The sequence below is a fragment of the Notolabrus celidotus genome, chromosome 17 (genome assembly GCF_009762535.1).
Source record: "Notolabrus celidotus isolate fNotCel1 chromosome 17, fNotCel1.pri, whole genome shotgun sequence".
NCBI lineage: Eukaryota > Metazoa > Chordata > Actinopteri > Labriformes > Labridae > Notolabrus > Notolabrus celidotus.
In genome coordinates, this window is record NC_048288.1 from 8,261,244 (window position 1) to 8,275,289 (window position 14,046).

Sequence of the window (14,046 nt, forward strand, 5' to 3'; positions counted from 1 at the left end):
CGGTTGACCATCATGCTCATGTGTTTTGTGATGTTTACATACAGATTTTGAGGATTTCATCATCTATAGTACATTACATTCAAAGATTTAGAGAATCTGGAGACATCTCTGTACAGAAGGGACAAAGACCAGAACCAGTACTAGATGGCGGTGTTCTTCAGGCCCTCAGGTACCACATGACTCTGAGGTGGAAATCACTGCATGGGCTCAAAATCACTTCTAAAAACTATTGTCTGTAAGCACAGTTTGTCCCTGCAGCCACAAATACAGGTTAAAACTGTACCATGCAAAGAGGAAACCAAAGACAGACATGAGGTTGTGAAGTAGAAAACTGTCCTGTTGTCTGATGAATCAAAATCTGACATTCTTTTTGGAAATCATGGACGCTGTGTCCTCCACTCTAAAGAGGAGAGGGACCACCCGGCTTTTTATCAGCACACATACAAAGCCTGCACCTCTGATGGTATGGGGATCATAAGAGTCCATGGTGTGGGTAGCTTACACATCTGTAAAGGCTCCATTAATGCTATTAAAAACTATATCTACAGATTTAGGAGCAACATATGCTGCCATCCAGACAATGACTTTTTCAGGGAAGAACTTGTGTATTTCATTGAAACAATGCCAAACTACATTCTGCACGTATTACAACAGCATGGCTCTGTAGTAGAAGAGTCCTAGTGCTAAACTGGCCTGCCTGCAGTCCTGACTTGTCACCTTTAAGACATTTGGAGCATCATGAAACAAAAAATACGACAAAAATACGAGACCCTGAACTGTTGAGCAGCTGAAATCCTCTATCACGCAAGAGTGGGACAACATTTCACTTTAAACTGCAAAAACTGGTCTCCTGAGTTCTCAAACGTGTGAACACAATAGTGAACATGTCTCTGTACCAACAGTTTGAAATGTGTTGCTTGCATTACATTTTAAAATTAAAGTATATTTTTCACACAATCAAATTTTTCAGTTTCACATTTGATATGTGGTTTTTGCACTATTTTAGTTAAATATTGGCTTTCAATGGTTTGCACACAATCAAAATCTGTTTTTTTTATCCTTTCACGGTGTCACAACTTTTTGAGAATTGGGTTTGTAAATGTATCTGCATAATCATAGATTCTGGGATCTTTAATAAGGTATGTGAATTTGATAAATGGTAATTATAAAAGTTTTTACAAAGGTTATGGAACTTTTTATCTTAAAGAATCATAACAGACAGAGATCTCACGTCATTCTGGTAGCTATTTACATCCCCCCTCTGCCAACCCGACTACGGCGTCCAATGTTCTCAACGCTGCCAGACTCCAGACAGACCACCAGAGTGCCCTCTTCCTGATCTCCAGGGACTTCAGCCATGTATTTATTTTCTAAATACTTATTATTGTATTTGTATAACTTATTGTGTATAGAGCTGTAATAAGAGACACCTAACTATAATAAATAAAGTATTTCTGATTCTGATTCTGAGTCACAAAGATCCCCAAATTCTCGGACAAATACCGTGAAGATGACCTCAAAGCAGTACACAAACAACTCAGCAGTGGAGCATGTGAGTCTAAATCTATCTCATGACATCTCAATGTGACACTGATCTGACAGCAAGGTCAACCTTTGGTGCACTTCGTTCTTGCTTTCCTTTGGGGAAGTAAAAGGTCAGAACAGAGCCCTGCTATCTTTTAATTGTTTATTAAGTTGAATTGGAGAAAAACATTTTCAACCCGATGTAACCTCTCTGTCGTTTACAACATGACTCTCATTAGTCATCCTTTCTTTTGAAAAACCCTGTCACAAGTTGTGTTACATGCTCTATATTTACTTTCAGATGCAAATGACACTTGTTCTCATCAGCCAACACTCATATCTGAAGGCTGCCTGACTCACACTGAGAGGACAGTAATACTGATACGAGTCAGAGACGTGGTCGTCAGGAGGAGTGAAGGGCTGAGTGAGTGTCATCTTAACAATGAAGACTGTGTCCGAGAGGCTTATCTGCCCAGAAGGAGAGTCTTTTTCCAGCACTCATCATGCTCATTCCCTGAATTTGAAATAAATACTTTCCACTGCTACAAATGTGACCAATTAAAATGCAGCTTGGGTTAAAAGATGAAGTGGTTGTGTGAACAAAACATTTGTATCAATAGTTTCCTTTTTTTCAACATTTCACATCTCAGGTGTTAGGTAATGAAGACACATTGTTTAATAATCTAAATCACTTTTATTAATTTAAGTTAGGTAGAGACACTAAACATTGGAACCACATTTGCTCAGAAAATTACAAAAAAGAGGCTTATGTCATACTGTCAAAATAAAAAATGGCAAAAATTAAGAGGTAGTGAATTTAGGCTCATCACTGTGACTGGAGGAATGACGCAAATTGGAATGTAGTTGAAATTCAAAAAGTCTTTGTCGTCCCAAAAGGTATATAAAATATGCAAACATCAAATATGGTGGGGACAGTCAATTTGGGATACTTGGGGAATTACAACAATAGAACATTTACATTTCACTTTAACTGGACGAGGTGGACGACAGACGGGAGTTAAAGTCTCTTTAGTCTCTTTAATGCATTTCCCCCAACAACACACCAGCGTTGGGACAGCGGTTCGCCTACATGGGGTTATATTTTTAACAAATAATATTGGTAACAGATAAATTTACAATATAAACACCGCAGATCTCGAAAAACAAACAGATAAATGAGGGAAATAAAAAAGCATTTCCTCTCAGTTTCCCACAAAGCAGTACATTCTGAACGCGTCACACATGCTCGCTCAACGCAGTACATCGACTCCCTCACACACTTTTCATCAATTCAGACCGAATACAACAGGACCATCAACTGGACGAGTCTCATTACACCTTGAAGATCTAATTAGCCTCAATCTGGCCTTTAAAAGTCCCATTGGGAATGTGTAGACTTCATTATAAACATATATGCTACAAGTCTGTAAATTAAGTATGTAATGACAGAATAGGGTAAACTTTTATTGGTCTTGCTTTGTTGAAATGGCACAAGCTTGTCTTAAAAAAGAGCCTCTGCATGGGGAGACAAAGGGTGAATTGATATGCTGTGTTGAACCTCCCTACACAGAGAATGCTGGCAGTGTAGAGAAAAATAAATCAGAAATTACAGTGCATGTCTACAAAAATAAAATAAGTGATTCTTTTTACTGTTTGTACAGTAACATACTGTATATCTCCACAATGACACTAAATAAGGCTGGTGACTACATTACGTAAATAGTTAATTATTGAATACCTTTCTGTATGATTTCAAAACTAGTGACAGAATATACATGTTGGTTTCTTTAAACTTAAAAAAGACAAAGTCAAATAAATCCTTTGTGTAGTACACAGCTTTCTTTGTTCCAGAGGAACAATATGGTAAACCTTTGCACTTGCTCAATGCAAGTGCACCAGTCTAGATTCAGTCCCCCTTCCTTCCCCTCTTCCTTCCTTCCTTTCTTCCGTCTTTCCTCCACAGTGGTTGTTTCCTCATGCGCGCAGGTTTTATGTGCCTCTGTTCGGGTTACAAACAGCGCCCCCTAGATCCCATTCTTTGCCTCGTTGTTGTTCATGGCCTCCTTCCTCTGAGCTAAGAACGGGTACATGCACTTATCAGCACCCAGGAACCGGTACATGCAAACGATGGCCTCGAAGGGTAGGATGCTGCGGAGACAAGATGGGAAAAGATTATAAACACAAGGTTCACCCCACAGTGACAGATGATGTAGAGATGGCAAGAGAAGCAAACAGGATAGAATAAGTTAAGGAGGCAGCTCACCTTTTCATGAAGTTGACCATATAGACGATGCGTGGTGTGCAGATCATGGGCTGGTCGGTGAGGATGGCCCTCATGGCTTGTTTTACACAGAACTCTGGCTTCAGGGGAGGCAGGAAAGGCTCGATCTCCTTCCTTCATGGAAACAGAAATCATTTAGATGAGTCTCGACTGGCTGAGAGTTAAGAAAACTTTAAAACAACGCACGAAAGGGGGCTAGGATGTTGAAATTTGCTGAGAATTCTATTCCTTAAGTTATATTTTTGGCTGTTTTGCCTTTATTTGATAGGACAGCTGAAGAGAGACAGGAAATGTGGGGAGTAGAGAGTGGGGGAACACGTGCAAGAAATGGTCGACCGGCCAGGAATCACACTGGCGACCCCTGCGATGAGGACTGTTGCCTCTGTATGTGGAGCGCTTAGACCTCTAGGCCACCAGCGCCCCATATTCCTTTATTGATTGAAAGCACATTTGATTGTTTTTAGCTGTTACATCCTGGTTAAAAAGAGTCTTAGTAATTCTTTGGTAACATTATTGTTCCAAAGAGGACAGACAGTAAAGAGAATGTGCCACCTGCTGACTGTAACCATCAAACAAAGTTAGGACTATTACAGCAGCGGGGGGGCGAGGTGGGGGATGTCACAGGTGCACCTGTTGGGGAGGTTGCCCCTGGGAAAGTCGCCCTCTTTGTTTAAAACAGTGCGCTGACCAAAGGCATTAAGTGACTTTGTAATATCTCTAAAACAACAAACAGTCAGCTGCTGCTTTGAAGTTCAAAAGGTGTTTGTCAGAGCGTTTTATAAGCTGCAAATTACAGAACTTAAACTCATCCCAGGTGCAGGAACACTTTTAAAAAGAAGAACTGCGCTCACAAACAGACTCTCTTACCTTATCCTGCAGCCTTTGAACATTCCCGTGTCCACCAGGTAAGGGCACACCAGAGTCATGTTGATGCCGTCCTTCTCTGAGGCCTTCAGCTCATGGCTCAGCGACTCGTGGAACCCGATGGCACCAAACTTACTGGCGCAGTAATCCTGTGGGAATAAAGGGAGAACAGCTCAGCCCTGTAAAACTCTGTACCCAGGGACCACAGAGAACATTATCAAACATGCCCCGCGGGCTCAGAGGGCTCTCCTTGCTGTTAATGATACAGCCACAAAAACCTGAGCGAGCCTGTCCGCTGTTCTACGGTTTCATTAGCATTCTTCTCCGGTGCATCAGGAGACCGCTCGGCTTGGCGGGAAGGTTTTGATGTGGTTCGCCGTGGAAATAATCTTTCTAAAAAAAGGGCTTGGGCAAACACAGATGCATGTCGATAAACATGAGGAGGATAAAGAGATTTGACTGCGCCCACATGACAGGCAAGGGCTTTTGGTTCCCTGAAATTAATGTGCGCGACTGGAATCACATTTGAGGCATTTCCAGGAAGCATAATGGCTTAACAAAAACTGACTACATGTCAGTGCCTTTGAAGGGGGACTTAATCATTATGGATGAGTGCCTGTGCAACAAAAGCAAAAGTGCAGCTATAAAAACAAAGACAAATGGAGTAGTAGTCCCTGCAGACTATCTGAATATGACACCGCTCTCAGCAGAAGGATGAATGAGAACTTAGCTTTCAGAAATATCAAAGTAAAACCCGCCAAGACAGCTACCAATTTACTCCAGCTGTAGTTAAGGAGATAAATGACTCCACTAAGTGTTTTTGTAAGCATTAAAATAACAAAAAGAATCTGTAGTGGGAGAGAAAAAATATAAGAAGGAAAAGCGTATCCGTCGAGTGCTGTGTGAGCTGCATACTGAGTGAGCATCGAGCTGTTCACAAAGCAGTGATGAAGATGTCTCTGTCCCTCGGGGAGCTGTCAGCTCATTTTGGCCCTGGGGCCAGAGCCCAATGGGGACCCCAAAACCCTGACTGCTGCAGATAGAGGAATCTATAAGAGGCTCCCCAACGCTCATGTGTGTCCCTTAATTTAACGGGTGGAGGGACAACTAGAGAAAAGGGGCCTAACCTCCCCCGGCGCAGTGTGCTCGCTGGCACGCTGAGCGTTTTGGAGAAAAGCTCTGGATCTGGATGGTGGGAACGATGGGGATGTGTGTATGTGTTGTTGTGTATGATACTAACCTCCACTCCAGCTGTGCTGAATAAACCCAGGGAGCTGGCAACCGTCACAATGTGGCCGTGATTCAGCTCCAGCATCTTGGGGAGAAACGCCTTGGTGGTCTGCGGGGAAGGACAGGAGAGACAGAAGGGCAAAGACAGAAAAAGAGGAAGGTTAGTTCACTTGTGCAGTTTGTCTGTGCCAAAGCCCTTTGATCCTCTCTGCCTCCCTCTCCCTGTGTTTCTCCCGCTTCTCCATGGTGATGCAGAGAGAGGCGTCTGAATGAGAATTCATAACAGGCATGAAAATAAAGATCAGTCTGAGCTCTGGAGGTGCAGCTTTTAAAATAAAAGCTCAACTTTTCCCTCTCTGCTAGGTGTGAATTAGATGCTGGGAGAGGAGGAGGATGTGGGTTTTCCCCTCTTCAGGCTTTCCCTGAACCAAACAGGTATTTGGTGTGTGTGCGCCGCTGTACAATCTGTTCTTTTCCCACACAGATCTGGTGCCCGTAGTCCGGCCCGGCTCTAAAGACCTGGTGACAACACCAATCATAGGCCTCCGTTCACTCAACAATACAATTCAGCCTGTCGTCTACCAGCACAGCCCTGCCCGAAAAAGCAGAACAATCAGCAGCAAGATGAGCACCGAGATGAAAGAGTATCACTGGAGGACACGTGAGAGGTTTCCACTGAAGGTTAGAAAGGTGGTGAGAAGAGAAACCCTGCGGAGTCGAGAGTCACAACAGAGAAAGGAGAGAAAAGGTGATTAAGCTATAGATCCGTTCCTCATTCGGCCTGTCTGCTGACTTTGGACACAGCATGAGCCAATCAGCAGGTGTGACATGTGACAGCAATGATAGGAACTGACCAATCACTCTCCCACTGGGAGGTCTGCAAACAAGCAGCAGGCCTTTTGTTGAGAGCTCTGCTACATCTATTCAAGTCAGATGTGCCAGAGTGAAGAACAATGCTTGAAGCCAGAGACACTCTTTAAAACAGCATTTGGTTTTCAAATAAAAACACTGAGGACACATTAAATCACCATAACAAGCATCCCATGGTGCTGAAACCAGTATGTAGGCAGAGAATCAGTCATCAAAACAAGTCGATACATTTAAGACTCTACATGAATCCACCATTGAGCAAGTACTCTGCAACAGAGGCAGAAACCTCGAGCAGAACCAGACTCACTGCTGAACAGCCATCTGTAAAGTACTGTTACATACATCTATGGTCAAACCAACAAACAGTGAGAGCTTCTTTACTTGGTATAGTGTGCAAACCTGGCTGAAGAGCTGCTGCAGCCTCTCTCTAAATATTTGCTGGATGGGAACACAGATCCAGAGAGTGCTTGGTACCAGGTAGTACAGCCATGAAATCACTGGCACGGGAGGGAAAGAAGCCTCATTAAAGCTGCACCAAGAGATTGACTGCACTGGACCTGCTGACTTCTGCTGCAGTGTAACCTCCTCTTTACTTAACGTCTGTATTTAGACATCCTTCTCCTTGTTCTGAGAGATAAGTGAAACTGGAAGCAATAAGTCAGATTGAAGCAGAGCAAATGACTTCAGTGTTGTGCAGTTTGCTCTGTAGCCGGGTACAGTATAACTGATCTGACTCGGCTCCAAACATCTGCACTTTTCCAGGGCATAAATTTTCAAGTTCCTGTAATATTTAACTCATTGAACAATGAGGCCCAGAGAGGGAGCGAGGGAACACGAAGCCCTGAGTAAAAGCTGAGAAAGGCCTCTGCAAGCCAGAATGGCAGTGGATGACGGAGGGAGTTGCGTGCAAATGAAGCATTAACTTCTGATATGCCCGTACCTGACTTGAGCCAAAGTTTCCCACTCCTACAGCAACTTTCAGAGCACAGAATGACTTGATCTGGCACAATACTGTACAGCTGAAGCCAACACTTAGATACAACTGGACAATTTTGCTGAGTGGTGCGAAAATAACTGGAACTGACGGAGCAAAGGTTTGTTCTCTCAGCTAGAGGAAGGCGCTAAACTTGAAGAAACATCCCATCTCTCTCTCCCAGCCTCGCTCCATATCCTGCTTCTCATGGCAGCTCTGGCATGTGGGTATGACCCCCGCTGACCTCTCAGACACAAAATGTGTGAAGGCAACCAGGGGCTCGTGTCCGACATCAGAGCAGCCATAATTGGGTTTCAACGCTTCCTTGTTCCGCTAAATTACCCGCTGACACAGTCGGGCCTCCTTGGCCTATGTGGGGGTGCTTTGCCCGCTGCACCCCCTAATTGGTGCGTGCCCCCAGGAGCATTTAAGCCACACAAAGCTTCTTGCAGCTGGGGTGTCAGGACGCATTAGTGCAACAGGAATATGAACAAAATATTGGCCTTAGCGTCAGACCAGATGGCCATTTAATTGGGCTGACTTCTCCCCGGATGAGAGAAAAACGCCCGAGCTCGAGAGCTCGTCTGAACCTACAACAGATTATGGAATTTGAGTGGGCTAGGTTTACTGGTCATCAGGGGTGATGGATGTAGATTGGTCATGTTGTGGTGGCCATGCTGGTCAGTAAGCCTCTGCTACAGTCCACTAAACTTCAAACCCGCCTGCTGGTTGTACAATTGAAATCCAATTTACCTGGAAGGAAACTACATCAATAGGCCGGGGGGGGGGGTTGCAATATATACAAACAAAAAGAGGCAGTGTGGTGAACAACACTGAGGGCAGTTATGGTTTAGAATAATGAAAGCACTTAGTCTCACATCACAAGATAAAACCAACCTCCAACTGTAATAATCATGAATCACTTTCACGCCACAAACAGTCAATTGTGTTTTCTTCAAGCTGCTCAGGCATGAGGTCAGATGCTGTTCATTGTCTTGTGGTAAACTAAATCTTTTGAGCATTTCAGATCAAACATTTAAAAAGACACGAGGTCTTCCCCGAGACTCAGCAACATTGATCCATCAGATCAATGGGTAATATTCAAGATATCACTGGTCTCTCTGAGCTACCTCTGGGGTATGCACAGGTAAGTGGTCATGGAGAGATTCTGCATGAAAATAGATCTGGCTTGATCCAATCGGGGGTACAGGTGCACCAGGCTATGGGAGGGGCCCATATAAAACCAGTCAAGTAGGACCCTTCTGCCTGGCTGCCTCCTTTCTCTGGCTACAGCAGGAATGCAGCCTGCAGAACTTGGCTCCTGTCGCCTGGCATCTCGTCAAGCTGATCCACAGACAAGAAAGCAATTGTCACATAAAGTGGGTCAGCAGCGGCAGCTTACCATTACCCTCTCGCCTTCGCCTGTGGATGGGCCACCACTGCCTTCCTTCCTTCCTTCCTTCCTCTCCCTCTCTTTCCTCTGCTCTTTCCCGCCACGTCTCTGTCATGTAATTGGACCAGAGCGGTTCCATTTCCACTAGAGGCCGCAGATATACTGCTCATTGTTCGTGAGCCACCTGTTGGATAACCAGCTCAAGATGCTGAGGATGATTTCCTTTCATGTCATTCCACTAGACAAACACTCATCCTCAAACGCAAACTGTGGCGACACTTCCTGAAAAGACAGCACACTCCCCGTCCGGGAATGACTCAAAACTGAGGCTCACACATCACAGATCTGCAGCTGGACTAATCAAAGCATCATCAAACAAATTAAACGCTACGACCCACTGCTTCATAAAACACTAATAAAGAAGCAGAGGACTGAATCATAGCCGTTTGTGGCAGAGCCGGATGAACAGAGCTGGCCTCCGTGACTGCCATGCAGCTGCACCCACTGCCTCCCGATTATGTTGGGAGGAGCCAGAGGGGCCTGAGGAAGGAGGACAGAAGAAGTGTGGGGTCTCTCAGACACACAAACACGCACTATAGTTTCCATCCCTGCCTTACTCCTGCAGCACCATCCAACAAATGACAATTAGATTAGCTTTGTTTATGATACACTCTTTTGCTGCTCAGATGGGAGGGGAAGGGGATATCTTTAAAAAGTGCTGGCATGTTGTTCATTGGGTTTATTTGTGTTACGAGCTGGTATTAAAAGGAGGGTGGCTGACAAGTTTCTGAGAGGGACATTCCCTGATGGCTAAAGTCCTCGTGATGTTTTGGCAAACAGTGGCTATAACAAGCTGAATGATGAACATGCCTTTAAGAGAATGCTCTGCAGATTATGTTCATAGCCTCAGCAAGAACAGATGGAGGGTTGAGTATGCAGACATTTAATGTGAAATTAGAGGACAAAAGCAGAGGGATCTGTCATCTTGTCAGCATCCACCAAAATAAATTGCATATCAAACCACATTAAAAAGCAGCTGTTCAAAAGACAACAACAAAAGTTAGTGTAACGTAGCACCTGCACGCAGAGACCAACCGTACTGTTTGTGTAAGAGAGGAAAGTGGACAGATCCCTGTTAGTCTAAGCTCTATTCATCCAGCTTGTGTCTTTTAATGAACCACATCCTCCACTCTGCCTGTCGCCATTCATTAAGTTGCTCTTTCATCTGCCCCCACACCCCCTCCTAAAGAAACCACCCTCTGCAGAGAGTATGGGTGAACACAAACACAGACCCCTATTAAAAAATCCAAAAATCTGCCACCCAACCACTCCATCCTGACTCCAAATCCTGGATGTGAAAGATGGTGGAGATAGCGAAGAGAGCCACATGAATGGAACGTCATTAAAAAAGGAGGAAACACACAACCTGTCTGACGGACAACACAAGAGATTTGCATGCCCAATTAGGGAGCTTCAAAATCACCCTGGTTTCATGGTATCATTGGAAATGAAGCTCTTTTTAAAAATAGCAGAGCCTGCAGGCATCACCCGCTTCACTGGACACATTGCTCAATATAATGTGACAAATAGTCTATTCAAATGACATCCTCTACCCTTACAATGTGCTCTGCAGCAGGCCTTTAAACCAATTTGTGCACAATCGCTACATTTGTCCTTCAGCTGTGGCCGTAGCCAAAAATGCAATCAATCATTATTGGTTTAGTTAAGACGGCGAGAAGAGGGGCTTCAGAGCCTTACAGCTCTCAGTGCCTTCAGCACGGTCGGTTTTCTTCATGGATTTCTGATTACCAGCCTGCAGCTACAACTTTCACACATATTTAAAAATGCAAGCTTTTATAGTATCAGGCCTGATCAACGGTGCAGCTTGTGCATATCTAAAAAGCAACAAATTTACTCCTTCAAGCCCACGTGGCCTTACAGGTCACTAGTCACAAGAGGAAAGGAGCCAGAGTTAAATACACAGCAAATAACTTCCTGCAAAAAGACATGACGAGCAGATTTGATTCAGTTCCAACCCACAAACATACCTCCTGCTTCCATCACACACAGTCAAGCCTGTTACAGATATGTGCAGCAAAGGAGAGCAGAAGAAAGATCTGACATACCAAAGGGATCATCACAGATTTGGGCTACCAAAGAGCCAAAGAGTGACGGAGAGACTTAAAAAGCCAAACCCGTGACTGTCCTCTGGCAGAATGAGACTGAACGGAACGGAGGTCTGAACGGGAAGAGGGACTATTTATGGTCAGACTTTCTGAATCCTCAAGGCACACATACTGACACACCTTTGATTTTTGAGTTTGGCACACACAGAAGGAGAAGATTATGAATAGGCATGCAAGTCAGACTGGGAACATTCCTGAGACTCTAGCTCCACTGTAAACACTTTTGATAACACTGTGCTCATGGAAACTGATGCAGACTTAAACCATCATGCTGCAAGCCCCCCAATATCCACATAAGCCCCCAGATACTTTGTCAGTGACTTGTTTGATTGCTCACCCAGAAGTGTGCGTGGCAGTTAACCACCATGGTGCGCTCGATCAGCTCATCAGGACACTCCAGGAGGTGATGCCCCGAGACAACGCCGGCATTGTTGATCAGCATGTCCACCTCTCCCACTTCTCTGCGCACCTTCTCAGCTGTGGAATACACGCTCTCCCGCTTTCCCACGTCACACACATAAGTGTAGACGTGCGGCTGGAAAGGAGGGACCTCCTCTACACCTCCAACAGGTCCTGCAGAAGAGAGGAGATGAAGACAAAGCTGAGGCAAGATGCAAATAAATAAGTCTTCTCTGCAGGGGGTCAGTGTGCATATGAAAACATCTTTAGGGTTTCCCATGCATGTTAAGAGATCATGTAGTGCATCCTAAACATCTGTAAGGAAGTGAAAATCTGAGATTGTCTGCATGTGCATGCGAGGCATTGCAGACTCTTCCAGGTATGTAACAGTGAAACATGTCAATTAGTTCATTGTAACACTGCTTTCAATGATACCTGAAGACCAAGCGTGAAAGCATATGACATCCATAGTGCTGCAAATAAAAGCATTCTTACCGTCTTTGGTAATGGGAGTGTCCAGTTCGTGGTAAATCTGCCGCACCATCTCCGCTGTTTCCTCGTTGCTTTGGCTGTTTATGTCCCATAACACCAGTATCGCTCGTCTCCGGGCGAACTCCTTGGCGAAGAGCCGCCCGAGGCCGCTTCCAGCCCCGGTGATTACGCACACCTGTCCCGCCACGCTCTTCTCCTTGGGCCGCACAACCCACTTCGCCCCGGCGGTGACAAAAGCCCACAGCACCTTCAGGATGACCACGAAGAACTCCGCGAGAATTATCATCATCTTGACGAGCTTTTTTATGTAGTCAAACAAGCAGCGAAATATCCTCCTCCTCTCTTTAACCTGTTTGCAGCGCAGACAAACTTGGCTCACAGCGCGCCCCCGAGAAGCTCACCACGCTCACACAATAAGTGACGAAAAAAAAGCGCAGAAACGGAAAAATGACAGTGAACAGAGGGTTCATGTGCTGCTCAGTCAGAGTCCAGTTGCAGTGAGTTATTGTCAGCTGCTACTACAGACTGTGCCTCCTACTCCCTCTGCTGCTCCTCCACTCTTCTCATCTTCAGCCGCATCTCTGTCGCTATTTATTCAGTCCACCCATCAACGCTGGACCCAATAGGACGGAGACTTGAGCGCCTGTCAGAATAAAGCGGATAGTCCCTACATAAGCTCAGAGGTGATGTCACCCTGAAGATTTTACCTAACACCAATCTGTTGCGGTTCTCCCCCAACTCATCTTCTTAAATGAAAAAAAAAAGGCTTTTCTTTTATATAAGACCACTGCTGCTGATTTCTTTGAGGTTGTCTTATATTAAAAACAATGATATTTATTAAAACAAACAAATGTTACATTACCACCAGTTGGTCTTGATTCAATTAGTAAGAGATAAATAAAGTTTTGCCATCATGCACTTCTCAGGAAACAGGTAAGGCCACAACCTACCATCTAAATACAGGTCAATGTCCGTCCATAGACAAGGACAATTTACACAGTCGACCCTTAGAATAACTTCAACCTGATTTTATTTGCAATAAATAAAAGAATGAAGCTAAACTATGAGTTAATGGTCTTAGATGTCAAAAACAGATTCACCCAGGGCGATTAGTTGTTGCAAAAAGTGAAAGTGGATCGATATGGTAGTTTACGTGTAAAGACAGACGTAAAAGGCTGGCCAATAGCAGGGCTGATCCGTATCTGCAGCTGTTTGTATACCATACAGGGAACATTTACATGTTTGTTATGCTTTATAAAGTTTTTGTGATGACCTGATAATTCCAAGGACAGATAATTACTTCCAATGTGGGGTGCATTCCCTCTGATGTATTGTTTGGTTTATTCATCGCAAGAAAACGACATCTTCATAAGCATCTCCGAAGCACATAGGAGTGTCTCCCCCTGGTATGGTGGGCGTATCTGAAGGCCGAAATGCGATTACATAAATCACTCTCTAATTTCGACCAAGAAAATATTCAGGAGCCAATTGAAAGCAAAAAGTAAACTTGTTTTCACTTAGGGCCCCTTTCAGAGTGATTGATTGATGAGTATTGGCGTTCAATAAAGTAGGCTATCTGTCTAATGTCTCCAAGCTATTAAAGCTCATATAGGCTTCTGCTTTCATGCCGTTTTTTTTATCTAAGCATGTGCTGGTAAGCAATAAGATATTTGCAATGGAGAGATTTAAGTCTGCAAGTAAACCAAAATAAAAATACTCATGTATAATGATAAAAAACGGGTTGATTCACTGTGATAGACATTCCTAATTGATGTAGGCCTAACTGGCTTGTGACTTCACTTATTTTTCTTTTGTTCTCATGGATTTACTCTGC

The 14,046-nt window shown here is 44.2% G+C and overlaps 1 protein-coding gene across 1 annotated transcript; it reads right to left on the reverse strand.

Annotated features, from left to right (window-relative positions):
• Positions 1–2,397: 2,397 nt before the first annotated feature.
• On the reverse strand, positions 2,398–12,792 carry rdh10a (retinol dehydrogenase 10a). The gene is made up of 6 exons (XM_034706528.1): positions 12,216–12,792; positions 11,659–11,894; positions 5,910–6,008; positions 4,673–4,818; positions 3,788–3,919; positions 2,398–3,672 (listed from the first exon to the last, which is right to left on the reverse strand). Exons 1-6 carry the CDS (start codon positions 12,499–12,501, stop codon positions 3,549–3,551), a joined length of 1,023 nt encoding a protein of 340 aa, XP_034562419.1. The 5' UTR covers positions 12,502–12,792; the 3' UTR covers positions 2,398–3,548.
• Positions 12,793–14,046: the final 1,254 nt, after the last annotated feature.